General features: G+C 42.2%; 3 protein-coding genes across 3 annotated transcripts; all 3 read right to left on the bottom strand.

The window, feature by feature from the left end:
• Positions 1-293: 293 nt before the first annotated feature.
• LOC311036927 (HIG1 domain family member 1A, mitochondrial-like) lies at positions 294-572 on the bottom strand (the record flags this gene model as incomplete). Its single annotated transcript, XM_084045938.1, has 1 exon — positions 294-572. One exon carries the CDS (start codon positions 570-572, stop codon positions 294-296), a length of 279 nt encoding a protein of 92 aa, XP_083902064.1.
• A 1230-nt stretch (positions 573-1802) lies between these two features.
• LOC311036928 (chromatin accessibility complex protein 1-like) lies at positions 1803-2243 on the bottom strand (the record flags this gene model as incomplete). The annotated part of the gene is made up of 1 exon (XM_084045939.1): positions 1803-2243. One exon carries the CDS (start codon positions 2241-2243, stop codon positions 1803-1805), a length of 441 nt encoding a protein of 146 aa, XP_083902065.1.
• Positions 2244-3580: 1337 nt separating this feature from the next.
• On the bottom strand, positions 3581-3973 carry LOC311035812 (NADH dehydrogenase [ubiquinone] 1 beta subcomplex subunit 7-like; the record flags this gene model as incomplete). The annotated part of the gene is made up of 1 exon (XM_084044270.1): positions 3581-3973. The coding sequence occupies one exon, from the start codon at positions 3971-3973 to the stop codon at positions 3581-3583; it is 393 nt and encodes a 130-aa protein (XP_083900396.1).
• Between the last annotated feature and the right edge of the window lie 11630 nt (positions 3974-15603).

Below are 15603 nucleotides of genomic sequence, written 5' to 3' on the forward strand. Positions count from 1 at the left end.
CGATGCCCTTTGCAGTGATTCTCTCGCTGATTACTGGTTACAGCTAAACGACTAGTCCATTGCTGAACAAACAACAAAGCTTTAGTTTGTCTGCGAACGGTGGTTTTACACCCCCAGATATAATATAGTTTCCAGCAATTACCTGCCATCCCTTCCGGCTTTGTAAATACAAAATTCATCACGGCCATACTGTCTCTTTATGAACCTACAACGAATAACAACGAGACACAAACGTAACATTGAAGGACGCGTATAGCGGCCTGAAAAACCTGTTCTATATTCAGAGTCCACGCTCATTTATCATCCTGTGATCTCTGTGCTTCTCTGGGCTTCACGATGTAATCCCTGTACATGGAATAGATGACGCCAAGGGTCATGGCCCCCACCACAAAGCCCTGAGCGACCACACGCATGTGTATGAGGTGAACGGACATCTTTGTGTCTCCTCGACTCTTCATCTTCAAAAGCCTGTATGCAACGATGCCCAAAAACCCGGCCATGCCCACGGGGACGAACGGATTCTCCTTGGCCTTCCGCAGCAACTTGGACTCGTTGTCATTATAATCAGACATCTGTTTTTTTGTTGGCTTGCTTTGAGCTGAAACAGCAGTGTTGATTATGGACAGAAACAGGTGTGTATACAGAGAGTAAAATGATACTTAATGAAAAAGTATCATTGACTCGGTACTGACCCACTGCAGGGGGTGTTCTGATCCGACCTGAGCCCTGTGCGATCCGGGTACACTGTATGGCCGTGCTGTGGTTACCAGCAATTCTCTTCTGGCAGACAGACAGACAGACGGGCAGACAGACAGTCAGACAGAAAGGAGGGCAGACGGGCAGGTAGATTGGCAGGCGGGGTCAACTGATGGGTACAGATGAAGACAGGTGAATGATCAACCAGAATGGTCCTTGTCTGACGATAGAGTCATCCAGCAGTCTGAAGAGTCCTTAGGTAGCGGTGGAGGTTAAATGATGCTTACGTCACACGCCGCCCGCTATGAGGTCATCACCAGCGGTGGAAGAACTCTGCGGCCCACCCATCTGACCACTCAACGCGGCGGCCATCTTCAGAGCAAAACATTAAGACCTGAAGCCGATTCTACATGTCTCCTAAATCCCAACAGTTTTCTGAAAAACGTATGTTTCTATATCAGTTGTTCTCAATCTTTGCCAGACCCAGGGGGTCGGCCTACAGGAGGCTTTGTCGGTCGGTCCCTCTTCTCCTCTGCACACACGTTATGCGAAGTCCGGCCATTCAGATTTCAACCACTAGGGGTCTGGCAGAACCAGGTCTCCTGGTTTCCTTGTTTTCATGTGAAGGGGGTCCCAGAAGCAAAGATTTGAGTTAAAAATGTTCGCTTTAAAACAATATAAATTCAAAGATTTCTGTTTACCAGAAGTAAAAACTTTTTTAATGATGTGTTTTGATGATTCGTTTTTCCAATAGAGCGTCCTCTTGAATTGTAAGAAAGATCATGATTCATACTGTTATGCAATGATGTTTTCTAATAAAACTTGAACTTGAAGATAGAGATCTGCTATTTTTGTCGGATCGGCCGTGCGACGTAGGTGTGAGGGCTGCATAGCCTCTAGATGTCTCTAGACTCTAGATGTGTATAGTGGCTCCAACCTCTAACTAATTTGGGGGCCCAATTGCAATATCCTCGCGGTCCACCAGTGGGCCCCGGCCCAAAGGTTGAGAATCACTGGTCTAGAACGCCCCCTCTCCCATGGCGAGTCTCTTCCACCGGTCACTTTTGCTTTGGTGACATTATAGTGACGGAATGGCGGCCCGCCGTTCAGTTGTGTGCGTCCTCTTCCAAGATCTTCTTGGGAAGAACGTCTGAGAGGAAGTGGAACGCGCCCGTCTCCTCTGCCGCTGCCTCGGCCAGGTTGCCGTAGGACAGCGTGTTGGTGTCCCTGCGTCCAGCTCCCTGGCTGAAGGAGGACCTGGCCCTGTCTCCTGCTCCCTGGCTGAAGGAGGACCGGGCCAGGTGCTGGACAAACAGCTCCGTGGCCTTGGTGGTGAGGAGCAGAGCCTCCTGGTCGATGAGGGACACATCGTGAGAACTCTCCATGATCAGCCTCACTCTGGAGGTGGGCAGCGACACCCTGCTCCTTCTGGAGGAGGAAGCGGAGATCTGCTCCTCTGAAGAGGAGGAGATCTGCTGCTCCTTGCCCAAAGAGGAGGATATCTGCTGCTCCTTACCCAAAGAGGAGGAGGACACGTTTTCAGACATATTCATCCGGTAGAATATACTTGCAGTACAAAACGTTAAAGTACTCAAATAGGTTTCAAAATGTGTCAAATGTTTTAGATGGTATAGCAGATCTACACGCTCACAACCGGCTATTTTCAAACAGCCAAAGTATAAATTAGGGCTTAATAGGTTAATGTATGTTTTGTGTTAATACTCTAAATCTGCAAGGTGACTATGTAGCTAAGGCCGATTGGTGGACGGGTCAATACATGAGTATAGACAAAGATAAGAAATACAACTGATTAACTAGGTCTTTCACCATGCTTCTGACGAGTCATATAAAAGATATAAGGGTCTAATAGTCTGAAGTCCTTATGTAGCGTGGAGGTTAGGGGACGCTTACATCACATGCTTACATCACATGCTTACATCACATGCTTACATCACATGCTTACATCACATGCTTAAGTCACATGGAAGTCGCGCCAAGTGGCTTTGCATTGACTACATACAGTATGTATGTAATCGCACCACTCAAACTAAGATCTTCATGTCTGGTGTGAACACACCTTCAGAGTTACATTAAAACTGAGAACTTTACAGTGTAGATTGGGATCCCAGAGATAAATTTAAAAAAAAGAAAACTCTATAAAATGGTGGTCCGGGCATCGCCCGTTTCGCCTCGTTCACGCCGCTCAATGCAACGCCGTGCCAAAGTCGCGCTGTGTTTCGAGCTTGCAGATCTGCTGCTACAATTTACAATTACAATTTATGCATTTAACAGACGCTCTTAATCCAGAGCGGTTTACAGTAAGCAAGGTAAACACAAGGTAATACATCAAATGCAAAGAAATCCTAATCTATGATCATGGGTGAACTGTACAATTTTAAGGTATTTTTTGAGTGGTGCCAACCACTCCTATATCTGACTTTGTCCGTGTGTCCGTCGTCCGTATGTATGTATGTATGTATGTATGTATGCATGTCCAATAAACAAACATTGATGACAACATCAATACGGGGCTCATCAAAGGCACCACTCTCTTCACACAGGGTGTGATTTTTACTTTACTAGAGTATTTCCAATTGTATATACAGTACTTTTACCTCTACACCACTGCATTTCAGAGGCAAATACTTTTACTCCAATGCAATTATTTGAAAACTTTAGTTACTAGTTACTTTTTTAGATTATTATCACAAATGTGATGCGATGCGACGCATTGTGAGGTTGTAGATCTGCTATTTTACCAATACGTTTGTACTTACTACTCAGGTCAATTTTGAATACCTTACTTTTACTTGTAACAGGGTATTTCTGTTACTTTTCCTTGAGTAAAAAAAAATGCTGTACTTTTTCCACCACTGCCTGGCAGTCACGCCGCCTCGGCCTCCTCCCGGGCCTCCATCCTCTTCCTCCTCAGCCGGAGCCGCCGCTCCCTCTCGTACTCCTTCATACGCATGACGTAGTCCCGGTGCTGGCAGAGGTCCCAGGCGTGTCTCTGGCGCCGGCAGGCGTCCAGGAGGACGACGGGCCAGTTGTCCCTCTTGCACTTCATCAGCGTGAGGAGGCGGTGGGCGCAGTAGTCCCTCTGCTCCACGGGCAGCCGGGCCAGGCTCATCTGCTCCTGGGTGGCCACCATCTCTCGCTCCTCTCTCGCTCCCCTGTCGGGGGGGAAGCCCACGTGGGGGCCGAACTCGTACCTCTTCGTCGGGTCCGGCTCGGTGTCCGTCTCGGTGACGTACCGTCTGGCGAGGTGAGCCCCCATTTATTGATGCTTTTTTGGGGGGAAAACGGTGGTTGGAAAAAGAGAGAGAACGTTGGTTGACTTGGGAGGTGAACCGACGCAAAGGGTGTCCGATAAGAGCTTAACGTTGCCTTTGCTTAATGTTTCATGTAAAGAGCTTTGAACGACCTTGTTGTTGAAATGTTTGCTATACAAATAAACGGACTATCTGTCCGTAGGATCCAGGGACGGGTCTGGTAGGTGACCTGTAGGTTGCAGGATTAGTCGGCTAGCCTAGGACGGTGGAGATACCTGAAAGTAACGCCTTGCAGGTCTGTCTTTGGGGGTCAGTGAATGAAGGGTCTTGAAAGGGAAGTCACATGGGAGATTAGTGAGGATTGTAGAGGGACATGTGATCTGCCACTGGGACCGCCGTGTGGCTCATAAGCTGTGTGACACTGACGTCTTCACCGTGAGGTGATGTGATGAGTCGTGCCACGCCCAAATAAGGACTTCCCTCTGGGTGAGACTTGCCCAAACACAGAGGTCCATGACGTCAGGCTGAACCTCTCGACTGATCTGATAATGGAAACGCTTGGTAACCATAGCAACCTGCTGTCAACATACTGTAGAATGACATTTAGATCCATTGGAACACATTCAGGCTCGTTTCTCCATTTCCTTCCTGAAAAGGAACCGTTTTGGACGTACAGTCGTAGAAGGTTATTTGTTATTTACACATCATAGATCACTGGTTCCCAAACAGTGGGTCGGGACCCAAAAATAGGCCATTTTAATATATAGGATGTTTAAAACTTAAGGCTCAAGTGGCTAATGCATGATGTAACCTTTATACCTTCCTATAGAGATGTAGTGGAGTCTAAAGTACAGTATTTGTCTTTGATCCAAAAATACAAATACTCAAGTACAGACACTCAAACACACACCAAAGTGTATGACTCCTCTAATAGTAAAATGAGCAGTGGGGTGCTTGAAAGGTGGTGTGTGTGTGTGTGTGTGTGTGTGTGTGTGTGTGTGTGTGTGTGTGTGTGTGTGTGTGTGTGTGTGTGTGTGTGTGTGTGTGTGTGTGTGTGTGGTAAATCCATCGTCATGTCAATCTGTCACGTTTCTGTGACCTAAGGAGGTAACGTCCATATCTCTCCTCTCCTCTCCTCTCATATGATCAGTATGAACAGTGTGTGTTCAACACACGTCACAGTGACACACGGGGTTAAGTGTCTCCCTTCTCGTCTGCCTCTCCCTATCTGTCCATGATTGACACAGAACTCTGCACTCAAAATGCTTTCCTCCACTGGGAAAAAACATCATGCCAAGACATAGGGATGCCAGGTTGAAAGTATCGTCAGCCAAAAGAACACAAGATCTCAAAGCAACAACTGATCTCAAAGTTAGGTAAAAGTATCAATACTGCAATGTAGAAATACTCCGTTAAAAGTAAAAGTCCAGAATTCAAAATTTGCTTCAGTAAAAGTACAACAGTATTGGCATCAAAATGTACTTAAAGTACCAAAAGTAAAAGTACTCATTATGCAGAATGTCCCATTTCAAGTTCGCATAATATGTATAAAAATCTTTTGAAAATAGCAGATCCACAAGCCCGCAATGCGTCGCGGTGCGACGCATTGTGGGCTTGTCGATCGGCTATTTTCAAATCCCCGAAATGTATGCAGAGCTATGTAGGTTTTGTAATAATAATCAAAATCTACAAAGTAACCAGTAACTAAAGTTTTCAAATAAATGTAGTGGAGTAAAAGTACAATATTTGGATCCGAGATGTGGATGTAGTCAACTCACGGCGACCGTAATTGGTCTTCATGCGGCAGAAAACAAATCATATCTACAGTAGAGTAAAACATTATTTTACTAAAACACTTGACCTAATCAGTCGTAACGATATTGAGTTTTTTCCATTATAATGACACGGTTGGTTCTCGCTGACGGGGGGCGGGGGGGGGGTCAAATGATCCGTTTGGCCGCCAAGCCTTCATTGGCCGCCGGCGCTGTCATCAAAGCGCTGACAGCATGCAGCGACTCCAACAAGGTCAAAGTCAAACCATAATCGTGGCTATACGGGCGGAAAGCTTGGATCTCCATTATTTCCACTTTATATGCTTCTCTAGTAAAAAAAAATATATGCATTGCTTCATCGTACAAGAGTGCAGTGGTGGAAAAAAATACTTAACTCATATACTGCCTAGAACGACTAAAACGACTTCTGTCCATAAGCCATGCCTGCCAAGAACGACTAAAACGACTTTTTAAAAAAAATTAAAAAATTAAAAATATTTTTTTTTTTTTTTTTTTTTTTTTTAGATTTTTTTTTTTTTTTTTTGACCCAAAGACCAAGGAGATATGATTTTTCAAAGATATAGACTCCCATCCACTTCCTTGTTAACTTAAAACTTAAAAATTCTGTATCTCGGCTCCTGAGTACTTTTTTTTTTCAATGAAAAATCTTGGCGGTGTTCAAACAGGCCAGAAATAATTCTGGCAGTGAATGAGTTAAGTAAAAGTATCAATACTCCGATGTAGAGATACTCCGTTACAAGTTAAAGTCCGGAATTCAAAAAAGTCATATTGTATTAACCCATTAAGACCTGGAACGACTTCTGTGTCACTTTTTGATTTGAGCTAAAAAGCATTAGCCATTTTACACTTTAGCTATTCAAAAATAGCAGATATAAAAGCTCATAGCGCGGCACCGAGTGCCGCGCTATGAGCTTGTAGATCTGCTATTTTAGCAAAAAATGAGAAAATGTGTGCAAATCTTTGAATATATATATATATATTTTAAAGCAAATATTTGTAACTTAAATCTGTGCTTCTGGGGGTCCCCTGGAACTAAATATTTTGAGATGCGGGGGTCCGCAGCCAAATACTTTTTGGGGGTCCTTGACATGAAAAAAGTTTGAGCACCACGGATATAGAAACATACGTTTTTTTTCAAAAAACCTTAATGGGTTTCATTAAAAAGACAATATTCATTAACAAGAGCTTGTGACTAAATAATACATCCAGATACATTGGAACACATTTCCTGAAAAAAGTTATGGTTTTGGACAAACAAGGTTTGTAACCGACAGAGACAAAACACTCTTTAAGTTAAGGTCAGGTGAAGGAGTAGTTTATGTTCAATCTACCTCTCATTTGCATATTGTAAAAGTGCTGGGATTGCATGTGAAACGGCCACGTTGTGCTGGAGGGGAACAATGGAGGTAATTTACATGTCATTTACATGGCATTATCATAACCGATATCTATGCAATAAGGCTCACGGTATAACTCTTTTTATCAAACATCTATTGGTGTTAGGGGCTCCCAGCTAACCTGACTCCTCCCCTTTTTTCAAGCTACTTGGCAGGTGATTGGACCGTCTGTCTATCATCGTCTATCAACCAATCATATTGACGTATCCACATGACGTATAGTAGCTGTGCCAGCAGTAGTTCTTTTGTATACTATTCAACCACTCTATGCCGCGCTATATGAGCTTGTAGATCTCTGTGAGCGTGTATATCGGTGTAGACCCTACTCTCCTTCAAAACTACCCTAAGAGAGTACCTAGTGGCTGCAATTCGAAACTGGCCCCTGTGAGAGTCCTATAGGAACTGTACTGGACTCCAGTACCAAGCAACGCTCCATGAGGGACCAGGCCTTCTGCCCGGCAGCACCGTGCCTGTGGAACAGCCTTCCAACTGCCATTTAAGACCCCGCAGCGCCGACCCTGGACTCTTTTAAAACAGGCCTAAAAAACGTTTTATTTAGGCAGGCCTTTTTCATGTGAAACTGTTGTGTAGCTACCATCATTTTTGTTTTACCCTCCTTTTAACCTTCTATGATTGATTGTATGTTTTACTTATAATGCACTCTGAGATTCCCTCTGAATGAAAAGTGCAATTAAAATAAAATATATTATATATTAGTATTATTGACTCCTAGTGAATTTTATCATGAAACTTAAAATGATATGTAAAAAATATATCAATTCCAAATGGCCACATTATGACAGCATTAAGACATTCCTTTTCTCACGGGGACAATTTGACATTTAGTAATGCCACTGTTTTTTTTTTCTTTGTCACATGAAATACAGAGTTACTGCAGGAACTTAATAAATAGCAAATGTGGCATTTACTGAATCATTTATCCGTTTTAATTGAATGACTTATTTCTACACATTTCTTGCAGTCATCTGCATTCCTACAGAGTAATCCATGTTAGTCGTAAAAGGGCGAGGCGTTGTGAGCTTGTAGATTGGCTATTTTTGGCAAAGAGTTATAGGTGTAGAGGGAAAAAAGAGCAGCAAAAGTTTATCTGAAACACACTTTTATACAATATAGAGGGGGGTCCCTGCTTCATCTCTCTCTCAGCTAGGGGGTCCTTGGCCTGAAAAGGTTGAAGACCCCTGGTCTAAGTAGTTAGAGCAGAACTCAAAAGACAAAGACAGAAACATGGCAGAATAAGACATCCTTCTGCATTTTGCAGCTGTCAAGAACCGTCTGTAACTCTTAAACGTTACAGAGGTTAAAACAATCTAAAACAAAGGTGATCATTTATGTTCCTGTAACCGGTATAGACACTCTCTCCTACATAGTGATAATAATAATGTAGACATCATTAATCCCATTCCGTTTCAGCTTTACCCAGATGATGCCTGCTCAGGTGGTCATATACATGGAGCACTCGGTACAGGGCTAGCAGTTTAAAGTAGGGGTCTTGCTCATGGACAGCAATTTTTCTAGAAGTTATTTATCATAAATAAGCCCTGTGCAAGTTGTTTAGAACACACACACACACACACACACACACACACACACACACACACACACACACACACACACACACACACACACACACACACACACACACACACACACACACACACACACACACACACACACACACACACACACACACACACAGGCCTTGTCCTTGGATGAACTACGGTAATCTGTCATGCTAACATCTGGCTCTGAGGAAAACAGCAGAAATCCACCGTATCCACACGGCTTATGTTATTCTGCCTCTGTCTGCAGGACTCTGAGGATTTTCTCTCTCTTTCTCTCTCTCTCTCTCTCTCTCTCTCTCTCTCTCTCTCTCTCTCTCTCTCTCTCTCTCTCTCTCTCTCTCTCTCTCTCTCTGAGTCATATTATCCCTTTCTCTCCCCAAGATTTGCTTGTCCTCTCTCCACTCCTTTTCTACGTTGGGGGGGGGGGGAGAGAGAGAGAGAGTGAGAGAGAGAGACAGACAGACAGACAGACAGACAGACAGACAGACAGACAGACAGACAGACAGAGAGACAGACAGACAGACAGACAAACAGACAGACAGACTGTGTTCACAAAGTACACACATATATAGTTGTGGTGTGTGTGTGTGTGTGTGTGTGTGTGTGTGTGTGTGTGTGTGTGTGTGTGTGTGTGTGTGTGTGTGTGTGTGTGTGTGTGTGTGTGTGTGTGTGTGTGTGAACTTGCACGCTCTTCGCTGTTCCTCGATATGAAGCGGCGAAAGGTTCCCCTGGCAGGAGAAGATGATCCGAGCTTCCTAGGCTTCAGAAGGAAGCCCAACGACAAAATGGACTCTCACTCTGCTGGGTTTGGGGTCTCGTCGGACTGGCCCGACCTCAATGACCTTTGTGTGCGAACTGGAGTGTCCCTGGACTGGGTGAAGTCTGACTCTGACACTGTAATCGTGTCTGAGGATATTATATCTGACTGTACAGTTTCAGTAAGAGTAACTATTAATGATACTCAACATCATGTATCACCAGCCAACACACGCAGGTAACTGGTAGGGCTGCAACAACAGAGGCAGCAACAACACTGGACTGGTTTAAAGTTACAGGGAAAGCTAGCATGTTACATGTAACAAAGTAACATGTAACATGTATTTCCACTGCAGATCATACAGTTTCCCATACAATATTCAAGAACCACGCAGTTAATGAGGATATTCTTACATTTGCAGTTAAAGCTAGATTACAGGTCCTCCCAACCAGACTCAATCTCTCTCTGTGGTACCCCAATACATTTTCTCCTCATTGCCTGCACCATCACAACACCCCAACCATAGAGTCACTGTCACATATTCTGAATGGCTGCCATGTATACAAAGGAATGTATATTTCCAGACATGACAGGATTGTTGACTTACTGGTTAAGGACATGCTTCTATACATCCCACCTTCTTCTGTTGAAGTTTATACTCACACAAGGGTTTCATCTGACATGTTCATACTATGCAATAACCAAACTGAGATCTTTTCAAATGTGACAGCTAATACACCAGATGTTGTTGTAGTTGACGAAGAAAGCAGAGAAGGCACCATCTTAGAAGTAGGCTGTACGTTTGACTATAGTCTGGAGGAGACATTCCTTGCCAAGGTTTTAAAATACCAACCTCTCAGAAATGAGATTGAACAAATTGGGTACAGGTGCAAACTACTTGTGTTTATATTTGGAAGCCTTGGCAACGTCCACAGACAAGTTGTAAGGGGTTTGCAGATGGCAGGAATTCCAAAGCCAAAAGCTAAAGCATTAGCAAAATTCTGCTCGATATCTGTGATAATAGGCAGCCGCCACATATGGAGGAGACGCTGCTTCCTGTATCCATAGACAGATCAGACATGTCAATGAGATTCTGAGCTTGTATGTGCATCTACCACTATTTGTGTTCAAGAATTTCTCTTGTAAAATGTGAACATAAATAAATATATTAAATGTGTGTGTGTGTGTAACACACGCCTTCAGAGTGAAGCTACAGAAGAAGCCAGTTCATTAAAAATGTTTCATGAGGCCTGGGCCGCAGCGTGGCGGTCCAGGCACCCTAGACTGCAATGCCAGCCTGACAGCGTGTCGCGGGTTCGACTCCCGATCCCGACGACCTTTGCTGCGTGTCACCCCCCATCTCTATCCCCATTTCCTGTCAGCCTACTGCGATCTATCAATAAAAAAAAGCCAAAAAAATATCTTTAAAAAAAAAAAAATGTTTCATGAGGTTTTCAGTGAAGGAGTCAGAAGTAGACCAGCTACATTATATCAGCTACAATACAGGACTTATACACAATGTTATTTAAAGATATACGTATGTATGGTAGAGTGAGTTAACACATACTTATACACAATGTTATTTAAAGATATACGTCTGTATGGTAGAGTGAGTTAACACATACTTATACACAATGTTATTTAAAGCTATACATCTGTATGGTAGAGTGAGTTAACACATTAAGGCCTGAGGTTCCCATTCTACATCATGTCTTCTAAATTCTAACAGTTTTCAGAAAAACTTATGCTGCTATAATATCAGTGGTTCTCAAGCATTTTCATGTCAAGGACCGCCCAAAATGAGTTATGAGTCATTAATGAGTTAAAAATGTTTGCTTTAAAAAATATATACATTCAAAGATTTGCACAAAAAAAAAACACAATTTAAAACAAAATGGCAGATATACAAGCTCGTATGGCAGCACTCGGTACTTCCACAGTACAACAATGTTTAAGTCACAGGAGCATGATTTATTTTATGAATACCCTTCCAGTTAGTAATACAAATGTGTGTGTGTGTGTGTGTGTGTGTGTGTGTGTGTGTGTGTGTGTGTGTGTGTGTGTGTGTGTGTGTGTGTGTGTGTGTGTGTGTGTGTGTGTGTGCGTGCACGTCTGCGTGCACGAGGGAGTGAGAGAAAACACTCGCTGAGGTTTGTGAGGTTCTATATTATAATGTCAGCATCAGCTGCTTGTTGCACCGTACAATAGAAGTCAATGAGGAGCATATTTTGCATAATCAACTTCTAGTCAACGGAGCAATTATTCTGGATTTCTTGCTCACCTTTGGAGTTACATCATGGCAAGGTAACCACACAACCCTAACCTCTACCAAAGTGGTCTAGTCCTCTAAGCAGCTGCAAGGTATTCAGACAGAGTGTATGTGTCTGTGATGTGTCTGCGTGTGCGTGTGCGCGTGTGTGTGCGTGCGTGCGTGTAAGTCATTCCGGTCAGATTAAAGGACACATTTCATTATTGCCAATCATTATTCCTTGTAATAGAGCTGTCAGTGCGGCACACATTCAATAGCACCCTGATAATCACTTCTCCAACACTGGGACGCACTGTTTCTGTGTGTGTGTGTGTGTGTGTGTGTGTGTGTGTGTGTGTGTGTGTGTGTGTGTGTGTGTGTGTGTGTGTGTGTGTGTGTGTGTGTGTGGTGGTTCCAAATCTCGATTATTCTCCCTCTGAGCAGACCTTTTCTTCTTATAATTTCATCATCATTATTATTATGATGATGTATTTTCTGCTCTATTCAGACAGTATGCTGAGGGCAGAGACGGGGACGGGAAGGACAAAGACCACAAGGTATGGAACCGGAGACGTTAGGATGATGTGTTGGATACACTATCCAGTCAGATACCTGTACATCCCTACTAGGCCCGTCACAATTAGTACATAATCACCTCTTTGCTGAAAATGGCCGATCTACAAGCTCGCAACGCGTTGTGGAGCTTGTAGATCTGCTATTTTAAGGCAAATGGTCCCCCCATGCTAGGGTTCAAAGTGGTTAATGTATTAAAACAAACCAAAAAGTACTTATATTAAAAAGAGATTTGGTGGCCTCCTTGTAGTAACTCTGAGGACCCCCTAGGGGTCCCGGACCCCCTGTTGAACACCCAAGCACTGAATTAAAACACGGGTCAAACTGAACTCTTCAACATAATCTTATAAGAGAATCCTCCTGATCTCTTATCCTCTGCTGACATCTAGTGGACATATAGAGTATAGGCTACATTATATTGATAGGGAAGGAATGATCATCAGTCAAAACTAGTGAACAAAGAGTTTCTCACTGAAAACTATAATAATAAACATTATTGTCCATGCATTCATCTTCAGTAGACCTTCAGCAGTCCTTACTAATACTAACAAAGTAGGATAACTACATAACTACAACCACACACACACACGGCAGATAAAGATAATGTCCTGTTATTTGTTTTGCTTCACGTACATCAGTCAAGCTGTTATCAGGCAGTAAAACGATTTAGACAATAGACAGGATGGGATGAATAATCTCTATATGTGATCATGTCTGTTAGAATCACTGCTACAGACAGCAAGATACAATCAAGAGTCAAATATGACTCCTGATCAGGTCCAAATCAGTGTTGATTTCGTCAACTAAAACTATTGTCGAAAAATATTCGTCGACTACCTTTTTTCACTGACGAAAACTAAATAAAAACTATATGATGACTAAAACTATGACTAAATATGTTGACAATTTCGTCAACAAATAAAAACTAGACTAAAATGCTAGTGGAGATGAGATCCAGTAGAACTAAAAGACATGTCATTTTATGCTTGGGTGTCGCGCTCTGAAAATAGCAGATCTACAAGCTCATAACGTGTCGCACTGCGATGTGTTGTGAGCTTGTAGATCGGCTATTTTCAGCATGCAACCAAGTGTAAAATCAGCTATTACGTCGCCATCAAGGCACCGCCAAAATACATTTTAGTCGACTAAATCAACTGTAGTTTTAGTCGACTAAAACCAGACTAACAGTAAAACATTTCAGATGACTAAAATATGACTAAATGGAATTTGATTCAAAAGACTGACTGAAACTAAATAAAACATTTGCTGTCAAAATCAACACTGGTCCAAATGCTGTTAAATATTAATAATTAACTGGGTTAGGACCACAAAAAAAAGAACGCCCCCACCGCTGGTAGACGCGAGGCAGTTCCGCGTTCGTCAAAGAAGCGGGGCGTGGTTATAGCACTGGCCATGCAATTTAGAGCCATCTATTCAAGTGCTTTCCTCACTGTGTCTTAGCTCTGTCCAGTTATGAGCCCGGGTATTTAACTTAAGTAAATTACTTTGTTCTAGTGCATTGTGTCCGTTTGTCATTAAAGTTGGGTGGTCCGGACTCTGGGATGGTGTTATGCAGTCAACATGTGGTTTGACCCAGACAGAGAAAATGGCAGTCGTAATAATCATTCAAGGTTCTATGTGATCCCCAGGGTCATCCCAATAACATATTCAAAGTTTACCTTTATATAAATGACTTAGTGGATCAAGGTTAATTCAGGGGATGAAATGTAGGGCTATCACACAAAGAAAGAAGTGCATATCTCTGCTGAGTGTGCAAATGGGGGTCCATTTGGTTCCATTTGTACATTCTCATAGTTATGGGGTTGCATTAGTGCATTGCCCATAGCGGCCCAGTATGCAATATAACATCATTGATGTAGTCCAGTAATGATATGTGCCCATCCACCCACTAAGTGGCCGTATTAGTCTACCTTTATTGATCAGGGTAGTTTACATACAACCAGCAGAAACACCGAACATGGGACAAGTTAGTGGAAGAATGTGGATGAAGACACACAAATAAAACATTCATTTAGAAAGAAAATAAAAACAGTTTTAGTCTTCTTTGTAGCCATATTTATTTTTACTATGTTTTTTCGTTTTTTATTTTGTTTTGTTTTGTGACATCTTTGAGTATACCCAGAAAAGCACTCTATAACTTTGATGTATGATTATTGTTATTAGTATTAGTATTAGTATTGTTATTGTTATTGTTATTGTTATTATTATTAATAAAGTAATGAACATTATACTGTGTGTCTATCTGTTCAGACCCATATGTCTGCCTCCAGCAACTGGTGATGTTTAACAAATATAATGAAATGATTCCTGATCAGGAAGTTAATCAGGAAGTGAAATAAATTAAAGTTTGGGGAATTTCCAATAGGAAGCTTTGGTGGTGAGTTCCATACCCCCCCCCCCCCACACACACACACACACACACTTCTTCTTTGATCACATGACCACATGATCACTGAAGACAAAGCAACAGACACTGCTTCTCATAATGCTTCACACACACACACACACACACACACACACACACACACACACACACACACACACACACACACACACACACACACACACACACACACACACACACACACACACACACACACACACACACACACACACACACACTCACACTCTAGGGCATTCACAGAATAGTCGAATATTCGATTATCAAAGCCACTATTCGACGTTGTACACCAACGTCGATTATTCTGTTACTATTTTTATTTTTTGTGACACATTATCAATAGCATGAATATTACATAAATACATATGAATGTAAAACTATAATATATAAAAAAAATGTATACATGTCAGTAGAATATATGTATGGTTACAAATATAACTGGCAGAACTAGGCGCACTTTATGAAAAAGCATAGAGATAAAAAATAGGCAAATTAATTCATTTCTTTGACCACAAAGAAATAGTTACAACTGTCTAATACAACAGTGAAAGATAATGATAAGCTTGGCAAATGAGAAAAAACAAAAAAACAATAACAAACAATGACATAAGCACAGATCGTGTTTATTTATGCATTACTTATTATGTTTCTCTTCAACAATCTAGAAGGGTGTCTTCCTAGACACAGACGATGCAACACCGTATCTTTAATCTGATTGGCTGCTTCTTCTAAAGTGCAGAACAAACCCTCCATTCTCTGTCAGTCCTCAGAGCTTCTCTTGACGTCAACACCTGATTATTGATCTGATTATTGATCTGCTTATTGTGATCATTGTGATTCTGATCTGTTGATCTATTTGTTC

Source organism: Gymnoscopelus microlampas, assembly GCF_963454915.1.
Source record: "Gymnoscopelus microlampas genome assembly, chromosome: 20".
Classification (NCBI taxonomy): domain Eukaryota; kingdom Metazoa; phylum Chordata; class Actinopteri; order Myctophiformes; family Myctophidae; genus Gymnoscopelus; species Gymnoscopelus microlampas.